The 17429-nt window shown below is 37.6% G+C and overlaps 1 protein-coding gene across 1 annotated transcript in view; it reads left to right on the top strand.

Annotated features, from left to right (window-relative positions):
* Nucleotides 1–17429, top strand: part of micall2 (MICAL like 2) — a 37165-nt gene that overhangs the window by 12203 nt on the left and 7533 nt on the right. The window contains exons 4-13 of the mRNA XM_062964151.1: nt 2127–2305; nt 2438–2562; nt 4892–5524; nt 7706–7968; nt 10408–10486; nt 12097–12227; nt 12410–12562; nt 12705–12769; nt 14635–14758; nt 16766–16856. Coding sequence (XP_062820221.1) covers nt 2127–2305; nt 2438–2562; nt 4892–5524; nt 7706–7968; nt 10408–10486; nt 12097–12227; nt 12410–12562; nt 12705–12769; nt 14635–14758; nt 16766–16856 — 1843 coding nt within the window. The remainder of the gene's footprint in view (nt 1–2126; nt 2306–2437; nt 2563–4891; nt 5525–7705; nt 7969–10407; nt 10487–12096; nt 12228–12409; nt 12563–12704; nt 12770–14634; nt 14759–16765; nt 16857–17429) is intronic.

Here is a 17429-nt window from a genome sequence, read left to right on the forward strand (position 1 = left end):
AAACCATTTTGTTTAGAAAGAGAAAAAAACTGCTGTAGTGACAGGAGCAAAATCCTCCTTGCAATGGGAATTGTCTTTATCCAGAACCACAGCCAGCAAAGAATGTGCTTTTTGTCAAGGGTGACCTCTTGGCTTTGGGATTTTTGATTGCAGTATGTCACTATAAATGTCACTTTTCATGCATTTTGGATGCGGAAAGGGTTATAAAATCTCCTGCTAATGTTCCAGCTGCCTCTTGGTTTGGGTTTAGTAGTAGTAGTAGTAGTAGTAGTAGTAGTAATAACTTGTGATTTTGTGGTACGAAATCCAGTATATCTATCTTGTTTGCTGTGTCATACAATGTCATTGTGTCAATAATATAATAATAATAATGTGTTGTCGAAGGCTTTCATGGCCGGAATCACTGGGTTGCTGTGAGTTTTCTAGGCTGTCTCGCTATGTTAATAATAATAATAATAATAATAATAATAATAATAATAATAATAAGCTTCCTAACATAGTAACAGGCAAGCAATTAATGCCCACATAAACAATGCAGAGATAAATATAGATCTCCAATTATATATACCAATTTCACATATGCATTTCCCCCAAAACATTTGCAAATCCACTCTCTATATATGTGCATTTCCATCCTGCAATATTTGCAAGCCCTATATATTTATGTTTATATCTATCTAGACATCTCTATACGTTTGTGTGTGTGTGTGCGTGTGCATTTCCCCTGAAATATTTGCAAGCCCTATATATTTATGTTTATATCTATCTAGACATCTCTATACGTTTGTGTGTGTGTGTGTGTGTATTTCCCCTGCAATATTTGTAAGCCCTATAGATCTATATTCATATATATCTATCTAGACATTTCTCTCTATATAGATAATTATATATGATTCCTGCCCCACCCCCCAAAATATGTACTATGTTTGTGCCCATTGGCTATAACTCTTTATTGAAAATAACAACAACAACATTGGGTTGCTGTGAGTTTTCCGCTCAGTATGGCCATGTTTCAGAAGCATTCTCTCCTGACGTTTCACCCACATCTATGGCAGGCATCCTCAGAGGTTGTGAGGTATATCATATAGGGTTGTTGTGTGTTTTCCGGGCTGTATGGCCATGTTCCAGAAGCATTCTCTCCTGACGTTTCACCCACATCTATGGCAAGCATCCTCAGAGGTTGTGAGGTATATCATATAGGGTTGTTGTGTGTTTTCCTCTCTGTATGGCCATGTTCCAGAAGTATTCTCTCCTGACGTTTCGCCCACATCTATGGCAGGCATCCTCAGAGGTTGTGAGGTATATCATATAGGGTTGTTGTGTGTTTTCCGGGCTGTATGGCCATGTTCCAGAAGCATTCTCTCCTGACATTTCACCCACATCTATGGCAAGCATCCTCAGAGGTTGTGAGTTATATCATATAGGGTTGTTGTGTGTTTTCCTCTCTGTATGGCCATGTTCCAGAAGTATTCTCTCCTGACGTTTCGCCCACATCTATGGCAGGCATCCTCAGAGGTTGTGAGGTATATCATATAGGGTTGTTGTGTGTTTTCCGGGCTGTATGGCCATGTTCCAGAAGCATTCTCTCCTGACGTTTCACCCACATCTATGGCAAGCATCCTCAGAGGTTGTGAGGTATATCATATAGGGTTGTTGTGTGTTTTCCTCTCTGTATGGCCATGTTCCAGAAGTATTCTCTCCTGACGTTTCGCCCACATCTATGGCAGGCATCCTCAGAGGTTGTGAGGTATATCATATAGGGTTGTTGTGTGTTTTCCTCTCTGTATGGCCATGTTCCAGAAGCATTCTCTCCTGATGTTTCACCCACATCTATGGCAGGCATCCTCAGAGGTTTTGAGGTCTGTTGGAAACTAGGCAAGTGGGGTTTATATATCTGTGGAAAGTCCAGAACTCTTGTCTGTTGGAGGCAAGTGTGAATGTTGCAATTGTCCACCTTTGATTAGCACTGAATAGCCTTTCAGCTTTGAAGCCTGGCTGCTTCCTGCTTGGGGGAAATCCTTTGTTGGAAGGTGTTAGCTGACTCTGATTGTTTCCTGTCTGGAATTTCCCCGCAATCATTTCTAAGGTCTCATCTTGCAAACTTATATGCATTTCTTCCTCCGCAGTTGGAGGGATGGCAGGGATCAAGCGCTCTCCTTCCAACGCCGGCGAGGAACCAGCCGGGAAAAAGGTGATTTCTGAGCCGGAGAAGCCTGCGCCTGCCAAGCCGTCCCGGGTTTACGTGCCGCCTGAGCCCAAGACAAACCCAGCCTGGAAGGGGAAGGAAAACGCTCCTGTGGAAGCAGTACGGATTGATCTTTTCTGTTTGTTTGGGGTTTGGGCTCTCCAAAATGACGTTAAATATGGAAACGAGGGTCTATTGATATCTATTAGACATATACTCAGACCTCTTAAATTGTTGCTCTTTCATCCATAGAGACAACGGAACTTGGCCGAAAGCACCAACCCGCGAAACAGCAACTGCACCATCTGCGGAAACCACGTCCACTTGGTGCAGAGACTCCTGATGGACGGGAAGCTTTACCATCGGAGCTGCTTCAGGTATGATTCAAAGACCTACGTAGCCATGTTAGCCTGAAATATCAGAGAGAGAAGTTGGTAGCATCACCTTTTTTATTTATTTATTTATTCATTTATTTATTTATTCACAGTATTTATATTCCGCCCTTCTTTCTCACCCCGAAGGGGACTCAGGGCGGATCACATTATATACATATAGGGCAAACATTCAATGCCCATATACACATAGAACCGAAACAGAGACAGACGCAGAGGCAATTCCATAGACTTAGGTTAACCTTCCGTACATTTCGGTTAACCTTCCGTAGAGTCCAGTTAACCTTCTGTAGACTTCGGTTAGCCTTCCGTAGACTTCGGTTTATTTCATCAGCTGCACGAAGTGCCTAAGGACAGACATTTGTGATTGGGATGTATGTATGAATAGCAATGCAAATGCAAAATGTGTGGGTCGAAAGTTGGGGTTGAGAAAATAAGATTGGATAGGTACCCTTGTCCCATTTCACAGAGCTTTTAAGATAAAGGCAAAGGTAAGTAGTTGAGTCCAACTCTTGAGGGTGGTTCTCATCTCCATTTCATTTTTATTATGCAATGCTTTTGACATAAAATAAATAAATCTCAATTTCTAAGCCCAAGAGCCGGCATTGTCCATAGACACCTTCTAGGTCATGTGGCTGGCATGACTGCATGGAGCACCATTACCTTCCCACCGAAGCAGTACCTATTGATCTACTCACATTTGCATGTTTTCGAACTGCTAGGTTGGTAGAAGCTGGGGCTATCAATGGGAGCTCACCCCATCAGACGGATTCAAACTGCCGACCTTCCAGTCAGAAAGTTCCAGTTCAGCAAGTTCTGCCACAGAGCTTTATTGTATCCAAAATTGGTTAAGGATTGAAATGACAGCAGTCCAATTCCAGATCCAACTTGGCAACCCTAGACTCCCATAATTGTAGGGAATCCAGTGTGTCACTGAAGGCACCACCAAATAATAATAATAATAATAATAATAATAATAATAATAATAATAATAATTAAAAACATCACACAGTCCTAGACACTTGGGAAGTGTTCGACTTGTGATTTTGTGATACGAAATCCAGCATATCTATCTTGTTTGCTGTGTCAAACAATAAATAATAATAATAATGATAATGATAATAATCCAAAAATACATCACACAATCCTAGACACTTGGGAAGTGTTCGACTTGTGATTTCGTGATACAAAATCGAGCATATCTATCTTGTTTGCTGTGTCATACAATGTTGTTGTGTCAATAATAATAATAATAATAATAATAATAATAATAATAATAATATTTTGTTTATAAACTGCTCCATTTCCTTAAGAGGACTCAGGGCGTTTTCCAACAAGTGTACAGAAAACAGTCAATTGTCAAAAACATCATACAGCTTAAACATAGTAAACATAATAAACAACATCATCAGACAGAAAGCAAAACAATTGCATGAAAATGGTTACAAATCCAATCAATACAATCCTTGTCTTGTGCACTGTCCGAGAATGTGCACGAGGATTTTGGATGAACGGATTTTTAACCATATGTTTTATATTTTTATATTGTTTTAATTGTTTTAATTGGATTTTCATTGCTATGTTTTAATTATGTGTAGGCATCGAATTGTTGCCAATTGTGTACGCCGCCCTGAGTCCCTTCGGGTGAGAAGGGCGGGATATAAATGTTGGAAATACAGTAGAGTCTCACTTATCCAACACTTGCTTATCCAACCTTCTGGATTATCCAACGCATTTTTGTAGTCAATGTTTTCAATATATCATGATATTTTGGTGCTAAATTCATAAATACAGTACAGTAGAGTCTCACTCATCCAAGCCTTGCTTATCCAAGCCACTGGATAATCCAAGCCACTTTTGTAGTCAATGTTTTCAATATATCGGTGCTATTTGGTGCTAAATTTGTAAATACAGTAATTACTACATAGCATTACAGTGTATTGAACTACTTTTTCTGTCAATTTTTTCTGTCAAACATGATGTTTTGGTGTTTAATTTGTAAATTCATAACCTAATTTGATGTTTAATAGGCTTTTCCTTAATCTCTCCTTCTTATCCAACATATTCGCTTATCCAACGTTCTGCTGGCCCGTTTACGTAGGATAAGCGAGACTCTACTGTAAATGTTGGAAATAAATGTTGGAACTCTAAGTCACACTTTCTCAGCCCCAAGGAGGGAATGAATATATTTTGCCAAGTTAAGTTTGCCTGATGTGAGAAACAACCTGAAGGCAAGTGAAAACATCAATTTCAAGACATTGCGGTCTGGGTTCTGGGTGAAATATTCCTTCTTTTGTCTGCAATTCTGTTTCAGATGCAAGCAGTGCTCCAATACTCTCAAATCTGGAAACTACAAAGCTGGGAAGGACCCGGGGACTTTTATCTGCAATGGACACGAACAACCGAATCTCCACAATGCTTCGCCTGTTAACCAAAGTAATGTCATTGGAGATAATAAAACAACGGGTCTCCTTCCTACGTCAGGGAGTTGTTTGAAAGGCTTCGAAGCCAAGAAGCCTGAGTTGGAGTCCAAGAAGCCAAGCCAGGCTCCTCAAAGGATGGATGTTTTGAAAGCGCCAGCAAAAGACACCCCAAATTTGGGGAATCATAAGCCTGGCTCGGTAGTTTCTAATCCTAATTCGCGTTGGTCGGAGTTGAATACGGGGAATAAATCGGGTCGCAGTGAAAGTTTGGTCACTTCCCCGGACCTTTCTCATTGGACGCCAACGGCAGCCAAAACGCAGCAGGCCAGGGAGAAATTTTTCCAGGCTTCAGACCAAAAAGAACCGACAAAAAGTCAAGATACTTTGTTAAATATTTCTCAGGTAACTGGGAAGATGTCCAAAGCAGGCGACAGCGAAAAGGAACGAGCGCGGAATATCCTTATGCACGTGTTACCGGCACCACAGACGTCGACCAACAAGCCTCCAAGTTTGAGCACCACCAGGTAAATACCGTATATCGGGGGTCCCCAAACTAAAGCCCGGGGGCCGGATGTGGCCCTCCAAGGTCATTTACCTGGCCCCCGCCCTCAGTTTTATAATATAATATTTTTATATCAGTTTTAATAATCTATATATATAAAAGAGTGATGGCATCACGGCGACTCACAAAACAACAAAACTACAGGCCCCCCAACCTCGAAATTTGACAACACAACCCATCATCCACGCCTCTAGGTTGATACAACAAAAAGAAAAGAAAGATAAAGTCCTAATTAGAGAGAGAGGAATAATTGCTTTTATCCAATTGCTGCCAGTTAGAAGGCTAAGCTCCTCCAACTTGGTCTCCTAACAACCCAATAAAAAATAATAAAAAACACTAAAAAATGAATACAATAAAATACTATAATAACAGAAAATAACTAAAAATTATACAAGAAAATAATAAAATATAATAAATAAAAATATAACTTACAATAAAATTAATAAAAAATGAAAATAAAGTCAAATAAAAATTACACAACAAATTTTAACCAATACCACCACCACTTTGCCACAGCAACGCGTGGCCGGGCACAGCTAGTATAATATATTGTATATACATATAATATTGATAATAATATTATCATGTTATACAATATAATACTAATAGTAATACCATATAATAATATTAAATATATGTTATATATTACATATAATATTAAAGTATAGTGCAGGGGTCCCCAAACTTTTTATCCAGAGGGCCGGTCCACAATCCTTCAGACTGTTGAGGGGCCGAATTATCATTTGAAAAAAAATACAAACAAATCCCTATGCATACTGCACATGTCTTATTTGTAGTGCAACAACAACATCAACAAAAGAACAATACAATATTTAAAAATGAAAACAATTTTAAACAACATAAACCTATTAGGATTTCAATGGAAAGTGTGGGCCTGCTACTGGCCAATGAGATAGTCAAGTTAATTAGGATTGTTGTTGTTGTTGTTGTGTGCCTTCAAGTCATGTCAGATTTTGGCCAAGCCTAAGTCTAAAATTATTTATTTATTCACTGCATTTATTTACTACATTTATATCCCACCCTTCTCACCCCGAAGGGGACTCAGAGCAGCTGTATGTACATACAATATATTATATTATTAGCATAACACAATATTAGCATTATATATTACTATATTGAACTATACCACTATACTATTCTATAATATGTAATATATAACATATAATTAATATTATTATATGGTATTACTATTAGTACTATATTGTATAACATGATAATATTATTATCAATATTATATGTATATACAATATATTATATTATTAAAACTGATATAAAAATATTATATTATAAAACTGAGGGCGGGGGCCAGGTAAATGACCTTGGAGGGCTGCATCCGGCCCCCGGGCCTTAGTTTGGGGACCCCTGGTATAGTGGTATAGTTCAATATGATGATATATAATGCTAATATTGTGCTATGCTAATAATATAATATATTGTATGTACATACAGCTGCTCCGAGTCCCCTTTGGGGTGAGAAGGGTGGGATATAAATGTAGTAAATAAATGTAGTAAATGAATAAATAAATAATTTTAGACTTAGGCTCGCCCAAAGTCTGATATGACTTGAAGGCACACAACAACAACAACAATCCTAATTAACCTGACTATCTCATTGGCCAGAAGCAGGCCCACACTTCCCATTGAAATCCTGATAGGCTTATGTTGGTTAAAATTGTTTTCATTTTTAAATATTGTATTGTTCTTTCATTGCTAATGTTGTTGTTTTGCACTACAAATAAAATATGTGCAGTGTGCATAGGAATTTGTTTGAGTGTTTTTTCAAATGATAATTCGGCCCCTCAACAGTCTGAAGGATTGTCGACTGGCCCTCTGCTTCAAAAGTTTGAGGACCCCTGCCGTATATACTCGAGTATAAACCGACCCGAATATAAGCCGACCCGAATATATACCACAAAACAACTGGGAAAACATTGACTCCAGTATAAGCCGAGATACCAATAAAATTACATCAATAGAGGCATCAGTAGTGCAAATGTTTCTGAATCTTTACATCAAACTGTCATTTCAGATATGACTGTTCAACTCTGGTTAAATCATTATTTTCATCTTCTTCAATGTCAATGTGCTTATGTATCCTTTTAATGTGCTTTTATGTACCCAGTGTCAAAGCACCTCCGTCACCTTTGCAGCATCTTCAGACCAAGAACATCCCGACTAGTGAAATCTCAAAGCCTGTGACTCGGTATTCAGACACAGAGAAGCCACAGAGGGATCCTTTCGGAGTTTCATCCATATCCAATTCTTCAGCCAAAAGCCCCGGAAACCGAGCGGAGATCGGGACAGCCGCCCAGAGCAGCTTCAAGGCTCAGTACAATGGACCCAAAACCGACTCCGGACATAAAGCGGACGTTAAGGCTGCTAAAGGTAATACATAGTCAATGCCATTGGCATTAAGGCTGCTAAAGATTTTAAGGTTCTCCCCATGATCTTATAGCACTTTAACTTATAGCACTTTAACTTATAGCACTTTAACTTATAGCACTTTAACTTATAGCACTTTAACTTCCTTAACTTTAACCCTTAACTTCCTTCATGTTTACAAGTCTCACTCAGTGCACTTTTGCCCAGTTCATTTTATGATTTTATCACTGAGTTTCAACTGATTGTGACTTTATTTTATGCCTTTTAATTTTCATTTGCATGTTTCTTGGTATTGGATATTATTGTATTATTTATCCCTGGAAAGATGTAGGCAGGGTATAAAAATATAATAATAATAATAATAATAATTATAATTATAATTATAATAATAATTATTATATTGTATGACACAGCAAACAAGATAGATATGCTAGATTTCGTTTCACAAAATCACAAGTCGAACACTTCCCAAGTGTCTAGGACTGTGTGATTATTATTATTATTATTATTATTATTATTATTATTATTATTTTATTGTATGACACAGCAAACAAGATAGATATGCTGGATTTCGTATCACAAAATCACAAGTTGAACACTTCCCAAGTGTCTAGGACTCTGTGATGTATTATTATTATTATTATTATTATTATTATTTTATGACACAGCAAACAAGATAGATATGCTGGATTTCGTTTCACAAAATCACAAGTCGAACACTTCCCAAGTGTCTAGGACTGTGTGATTATTATTATTATTATTATTATTATTATTATTATTATTATTATTATTATTATTTTATTGTATGACACAGCAAACAAGATAGATATGCTGCATTTCATATATTATTGTTATTATTATTTTATTTTATGACACAGCAAACAAGATAGATATGCTGGATTTCGTATCACAAAATCACAAGTCGAACACTTCCCAAGTGTCTAGGACTGTGTGGTGTATTATTATTATTATTATTATTATTATTATTATTATTATTATTATTATTATTTTATTGTATGACACAGCAAACAAGATAGATATGCTGGATTTCATATATTATTGTTATTATTATTTTATTTTATGACACAGCAAACAAGATAGATATGCTGGATTTCGTATCACAAAATCACAAGTCGAACACTTCCCAAGTGTCTAGGACTCTGTGATGTATTATTATTATTATTATTATTATTATTATTATTATTATTATTATTATTATTATTTTATGACACAGCAAACAAGACAGACATGCTGGATTTCGTTTCACAAAACCACAAGTCGAACACTTCCCAAGTGTCTAGGACTGTGTGGTGTATTTTCGGATGGTGCGTGCAGATCCCAGCAGGGTGGCCTTTTGCAGTTGGAAGATCATCATCATCATCATCATCATCATCATCATTATTACTACAAATGATTGTGACTTTATTTTATGCCTTTTAATTTTCATTTGCATGTTTCTTGGTATTTGATATTATTGTATTATTTATCCCTGGAGAGATGTAGGCGGGGTATAAAAATATAATTATAATTATAATTATAATTATTATTATTATTATTATATTGTATGACACAGCAAACAAGATAGATATGCTGGATTTCGTATCACAAAATCACAAGTCGAACACTTCCCAAGTGTCTAGGACTGTGTGGTGTATTATTATTATTATTATTATTATTATTATTATTATTATTATTATTATTATTATTTTATGACACAGCAAACTAGATAGATATGCTGGATTTCGTATCACAAAATCACAAGTCGAACACTTCCCAAGTGTCTAGGACTCTGTGATGTATTATTATTATTATTATTATTATTATTATTATTATTATTATTATTATTATTATTATTTTATGACACAGCAAACAAGACAGACATGCTGGATTTCGTATCACAAAATCACAAGTCGAACACTTCCCAAGTGTCTAGGACTGTGTGGTGTATTTTCGGATGGTGCGTGCAGATCCCAGCAGGGTGGCCTTTTGCAGTTGGAAGATCATCATCATTATTATTATTATTATTATTATTATTATTATTATTATTATTATTATTATTATTATTAGATAAGCGACATGGCAGCCAGAGTGGTACCAAACTGCATTAATTCTAACGTGTAGATGCTCCCCGTTTGTTGTAACCCTTTATCACTGTGACCAACTCAATTTGAAATGCGGATTGGAGTAGCCACTCATATGATATCTATTGGCTTAATTCCCCAGAATTTCCCTTAAGCATATTTTGTGTGTAGAACTACAACTTCCAGAAATGAACCCGGAAACCTTCCCCAAGATTCTGCATCCAAGGCCTGGATTCTAGCACGCGTTATGCAAAATAGCTGCACTTTGCATGGAATTTGCATACTTAATGTGTGAATTTGGTTCTACTTATGCCACCCATGAGCCATCCAGAACTTTTATGAAAATGTTTCCTGTTTCTAGTTGGAGCGACGAGTGCCGTGGAAGAGAAATCGGAGAGCCCTGCGGAGTGGAGGTCGAGATTGAAACCAGTGGCCAACAAGTGAGTAAAAATGCTCAAGAGCTTTTATTGGGAAAAGTAAGTCTTTTCCTATATTTTAGTTGCTAGGATTTTACACATCTAGCCTATCTGTCCTCCAATATGGAGAAAACTGAGAAAGCAATTGCAATACTAATGTATAGAGATTGCATTCTTATGTTTTTATTGCTGCGTTTTAACTTTGTCTTGTCAATGGTTGTGATTTTATCGTTTGTCTTTAATTTTCATTTGCGCGTTTTCGGTATTTAATGTTTTTGTATGTTTGTTTTGTTTTTGTAAGCCGCCCCCAGTCCCCGCAGGCAGATGGAAGTGGGATATAAGAATAAAATTATTATTATTATTGTATAACACAGCAAACAAGATAGATATGCTGGATTTCGTATCACAAAATCTGAAGTCGAACACTTCCCAAGTGTCTAGGACTGTGTGATGTATTTTTGGATGATGCGTGCAGATCCCAGTCGGGTGGCCTTTTGCAGTTGGCAGATCGTAATTTTGTCAATGTCTATTGTTTCCAAATGCCGGCTGAGATCTTTTGCCATGGCACCCAGTGTGCCGATCACCACTGGGACCACCTGCACTGGTTTCTGCCAGAGTCTTTGCAGTTCAATCTTGAGGTCCTGATAGCGGCTGAATTTTTCCTGTTGTTTTTCGTCAATGCGACTGTCACCTGGGATGGCGACATCAATGATCCAAACCTTTTTCTTTTCCACGACTGTGATGTCTGGTGTGTTGTGTTCCAGCACTTTGTCAGTCTGGATTCGGAAGTCCCACAGTATCTTTGCGTGCTCATTTTCCAATACTTTTGCAGGTTTGTGATCCCACCAGTTCTTTGCTGCTGGGAGGTGGTACTTGAGGCATAAGTTCCAATGAACCATTTGGGCCACATGGTTGTGCCTCTGTTTGTAGTCTGTCTGTGCGATTTTCTTACAGCAGCTGAGGAGATGATCAATGGTTTCGTCGGTTTCCTTGCACAGTCTGCATTTTGGGTCATCAGCTGATTTTTCCATCTTGGCCTGAATGGCCTTTGTCCTGATGTCTTGCTCCTGGGCTGCAAGGATCAGGCCTTCTGTCTCCTTCTTCAGGGTCCCATTCGTGAGCCAGAGCCAGGTCTTCTCCTTATCAGCTTTTCCTTCAATTTTGTCAAGGAACTTTCCATGCAATGTTTTGTTGTGCCAGCTGTCAGCTCTAGTTTGTAGTGCGGTTTTCTTGTACTGGTTTTTTGTCTGCTGTGCTTTGAGGAGTTTCTGATTTCTGACTTCAATCAAAGCAGGTTCTTCACTTTGCTTGACATATTCTGCCAGGGCATGTTCTTCTTCTTTGACTGCTTGTTTGACTTGTAAGAGTCCTCTGCCCCCTGATCTTCTCGGCAGATATAGCCGGTCAACATCACTGCGAGGGTGCAGTGAATGATGAATGGTCACGAGTTTTTTGTTTTCTGTCCAAATTTTCCAGTTCCACCTGTGTCCAATTTATAATGCCAGCAGTATATCTTCTTCTTCTTCTTCTTCTTCTTCTTCTTCTTCTTCTTCTTCTTCTTCTTCTTATTATTATTATTATTATTATTATTGCTATCTTAGCTATGTTGGTGAACTATGTCTCCCACGCTGTAGGATCTCAGACCGTCGTGATGCCAGGACGTCCCCGAAACCTGCCGAAATCCACAAAACGGTAGTCAACGTCCCCGTGAGACCTGCGCCAGAGGACCGGAAGCCAGTGACCCCACCAGCCATTCAGGAGACTGGTATGGACAGCAGGGTGAAGGCAATTTAAAAAGGCTCTGCAGGAAGACACCATCCAACCCCTCCTGATAGATGACCCTCTCACCTCTCCTTAAACACCTCCAGGGAAGGAGACTCCACTGTGCACCGAGGCAACATATTCCACAGTATTGTACTAATATTTTCATTTTTTTTTTCATGACAGCTCCCTCGCCCGATTCTCTTCCAAAGAAAAAACTCCTGGTACCTCAAGTGGATCTTTCCGGCGGGTGGCAGAAAACCAAGCAACGGTGGGATGGTTCCCAAACGAACCAAAATCTGGAGGTGCCAGGTCCTCCCAAAGTTGCAGTTGCACCCGGTAAGCTTTGGTAGATTTCAAACTATTTAGAAAAGATCTTTAGAAGTCACAAATGCTTTTTTCCAGTTTGTGATCTTTAAGTGCAAGAATAAGGCTGGGATCAATAGCTTTAAGTGATTTTCCCCCTTCTTTTTCTTCCTAGTCAGACCCTCCTCTCCCAAAATCTCCCAGAAGCATCCAAGCCGACAAGTGGTGTCTCCATCAAAGGTTTGTTGCTATTGTTATTGTATATTGTTATTGTATAAAGCAAAACAATAATAATATTTATTTATTTATTTATTTATTTACTACATTTATATGCCGCTCTTCTCACCCTGAAGGGGACTCAGAGCGGCTTACAAATCAAATAAACATACAATATATTATTAGCATAGCACAATATAAGCAATTAAATTACAATATTGTACTACAGTAGAGTCTCACTTATCCAACATAAACGGGCCGGCAGAAGCTTGGATAGGTGAATATCTTGGATAATAAGGAGGGATTAAGGAAAAGCCTATTAAACATCAAATTAGGTTATGATTTTACAAATTAAGCACCAAAACATCATGTTATACAACAAATTTGACAGAAAAAGTAGTTCAATACACAGTAATGCTATGTAGTAATTACTGTATTTACGAATTTAGCACCAAAATATCATGATATATTGAAAACACTGACTACAAAAATGGCTTGGATAATCCAGAACGTTGGATAAGCAAGTGTTGGATAAGTGAGACTCTACTGTATCAATATTATATGTATATACAACATATTATATATGTATAAATTATTATAAATTATATATATATATATATATATATATATATATATATATATATATATATATAAAATTAGCATTACTATTACTAGTAGTATTAATACTCATTGCATTACTGGCAATGGTATTACTAGTGACATTAATACTAATTGCTTCACAACTCCTACTGAGAATAGTATTACTAGAAGTATTAGTCCTACTGGCACTATTAGTACTGCTGGCAACATTAATACTAGCATGTTAGTACCACTTGCCCAAATATCTTGGCGGGCGATAGTACTATTATTGGCAATATTCACACTACTTGAACCATTAGTTGTACATTAGTTGTACTCCCAATAATACTTCTAGAAGTGTTACTAAAACTTTCCCTAATAATACTATTGGAAGGAGTATTACTAGCTACAACATGACACTACTTATACTATTACTGGTGGTATTAATACTACTACTTTTAGTACTTCTAGAAATAGTAATACCCTGTTTCCCCGAAAATAAGACAGTGTCTTATATTAATTTTTGCTCCCAAAGATGCGCTAGGTCTTATTTTCAGGGGATGTCTTATTTTTCCACGAAGAAGAATTCACATTTATGGTTGAATTTTTTAAAAATGAAAATTTATTATCTTCTGTACAGTAGTTGTCATCACAAACCAGCATAACCAAACTGTGAATCCTTTCAAGAATTTCTATATTATATTTTATTGCTATACTGTTTTAAAATTACGGTTTTAAATTTCTGTTCGTATGTACATTTATGTTGTTGTTGGGTTTATCCCTATGTAAGCTGCCCTGAGTCCCTTCTGGGAGATGGAGGTGAGATACAAGAATAAAGTTATATTATTATTATTATTATTATTATTATTATTATTATTATTATTATTATTTCTTGTTACTACCTTTATTTCCATGTACTACAATCTATGGTATGTACATTTACCAATCCTGCATGCTTCCAAACAAAAACTTTTCTAGGTCTTACTTTCGGGGGAGGCCTTATATTTAGCAATTCAGCAAAACCTCTACTAGGTCTTATTTTCTGGGGATGACTTATTTTCAGGGAAACAGGGTATTAATACTATTAGCACTAGTTTCAGTATGGAAATAGCAATACTAATAGTATTAGCACTATTTACACTTTCAGTGTACTGGAAATAGTTTTACTAGTGGTATTGATGTTACTTTTATTGTTACTACTTCTGACAACAGTAGTATTACTAGCATTAGTACTACTGGTGGTCGTAATGTTATGGGTAAGTAATATTCCTACCAATGCCTTTATTGTCTGCCTTTTCCTTTCCGTTTAGCGCCATCCGGAATACATTCCGGAGGAAAAGATCCAGACGGAAGTCCGGCAGATTGAGAAGGAACTGGACCGGCTGGAGCACCAAGGAGTCGACCTGGAGAAGCAGCTGCGCGGCTGCGAAGGAGGTGATGATATTAAACCCACTATTAACAAATCAAACCCCATTCGCTTGGACAATTATTATTAAATTTACATGTATATCAATGAGGTTTAAAGGTACTTAGTTTGAATATAGCGAACATAACATAGGCTATCAATAGGCAAGTGCAAGGAGCTCATTGATTATGGTCCTATGGTGTTTTGCATTTAGTAGTTTACTGACAAAGCTGGATTGTACATTTATTATTATTATTATTATTGACACAACGACATTGTATGACACAGCAAACAAGACAGATATGCTGGATTTCGTTTCACAAAATCACAAGTCAAACACTTCCCAAGTGTCTAGGACTGTGTGATGTATTATTATTATTATTATTATTATTATTATTATTATTATTATTATTATTGACACAATGACATTGAATGACACAGCAAACAAGATAGATATGCTGGATTTCGTATCACAAAATCACAAGTCGAACACTTCCCAAGTGTCTAGGACTGTGTTATGTATTATTATTATTATTATTATTATTATTATTATTATTATTATTGACACAACGACATTGTATGACACAGCAAACAAGACAGATATGCTGGATTTCGTATCACAAAATCACAAGTCGAACACTTCCCAAGTGTCTAGGACTGTGTGATGTATTATTATTATTATTATTATTATTATTATTATTATTATTGACACAACGACATTGTATGACACAGCAAACAAGACAGATATGCTGGATTTCGTATCACAAAATAACAAGTCGAACACTTCCCAAGTGTCTAGGACTGTGTGATTATTATTATTATTATTATTATTATTATTATTATTATTATTATTATTATTATTATTGACACAATGACATTGAATGACACAGCAAACAAGATAGATATGCTGGATTTCGTATCACAAAATCACAAGTCGAACACTTCCCAAGTGTCTAGGACTGTGTGATGTATTTTCAGATGATGCTGCAAATCCCAGCAGAGTGGCCTTTTGCAGCTGGCAGATCGTAATTTTGTCAATGTCTATTGTTTCCAAATGCCGGCTGAGATCTTTTGGCACGGCACCCAGTGTGCCCATCACCACCGGGACCACCTGCACTGGTTTCTGCCAGAGTCTTTGAAGTTCAATCTTGAGGTCCTGAAAGCGGCTGAGTTTTTCCTGTTGTTTTTCGTCAATGCAACTGTCACCTGGGATGGCGACATCAATGATCCAAACCTTTTTCTTTTCCACAACTGTGATGTCTGGTGTGTTGTGTTCCAGAACTTTGTCAGTCTGGATTCGGAAGTCCCACAGTATCTTTGCGTGCTCATTTCTCAATACTTTTGCAGGTTTGTGATCCCACCAGTTCTTTGCTGCTGGGAGGTGGTACTCGAGGCATAAGTTCCAATGAATCCTTTGGGCCACATAGTTGTGCCTCTGTTTGTAGTCTGTCTGTGCGATTTTCTTACAGCAGCTGAGGATATGATCAATGGTTTCGTCGGTTTCCTTGCACAGTCTGCATTTTGGGTCATCAGCTGATTTTTCGATCTTGGCCTTAATGGCCTTTGTCCTGATGTCTTGCTCCTGGGCTGCAAGGATCAGGCCTTCTGTCTCCTTCTTCAGGGTCCCATTCGTGAGCCAGAGCCAGGTCTTCTCCTTATCAACCTTTCCTTCAATTTTGTCAAGGAACTTTCCATGCAATGTTTTGTTGTGCCAGCTGTCAGCTCTAGTTTGTAGTGCGGTTTTCTTGTACTGGTTTTTTGTATGCTGTGCTTTGAGGAGTTTTTGATTTTTGACTTAAATCAAAGCAAGTTCTTCACTTTGCTTTACATATTCTGCCAGGGCATTATTATTATGATTATTATGATGATGATGATTATTATTGTTGTTACTACTGTATATACTCGAGTATAAGCCTAGTTTTTCAGCCCTTTTTTGGGGGGAACCTTGGCATCCACAGTGGGATTTGGGGACCATTTGCAGCCCATCATCCTCACTTCCCCTTGTTCTTTAAGCTTTTCTCGGTCTTTCCTTCCAGACGAAAGGGAGGATGCATTGATGGTGGAATGGTTCAAACTGATCCACGAGAAACAGCTCTTGCTGAGACGGGAGTCGGAGCTGATGCACAAGTGAGTGAAATTCTCACCATTTTCTTAGTGATAGAAACATGTTGGGTCTATTGGGGCCGGGCTGTGGCGCAGCTGGCTAGTAACCAGCTGCTATAATTCACTACTGACCGAGAGGTCATGAGTTCGAAGCCCGGGTCGGGTTAAGCCTCCGACCATAAAAAAAAAAATAGCCCCGGCTTGCTGTTGACCTAGCAGCCCCGAAAGACAGTTGCATCTGTCAAGTAGGGAAAATTTAGGTACGCTTTATGCGGGAGGCTAATTTAACTAATCTACAACACCATAAAACTGCTCATGAGGAAAAGAAGAGGAAGAACAGCCACCAATGGACGGTGAAGCAACAGCTCCCCCTGTGGCTGGAATCGTGAAAGCTGGAAAGATGTTAAAAATGCCTCTGTGTCTGTCTAAAACTGAATGTTGTTTGTCTGTTGGCATTGAATGTTTGCCATATATGTGTTCATTGTAATCCGCCCTGAGTCCCCTTCGGGGTGAGAAGGGTGGAATATAAATACTGTAAATAAATAATAATAATAATAATAATAATAATAATAATAATAATAATAAATATTGCATTGA

Source organism: Anolis carolinensis, unplaced genomic scaffold, assembly GCF_035594765.1.
Source record: "Anolis carolinensis isolate JA03-04 unplaced genomic scaffold, rAnoCar3.1.pri scaffold_13, whole genome shotgun sequence".
Taxonomy (NCBI): domain Eukaryota; kingdom Metazoa; phylum Chordata; class Lepidosauria; order Squamata; family Dactyloidae; genus Anolis; species Anolis carolinensis.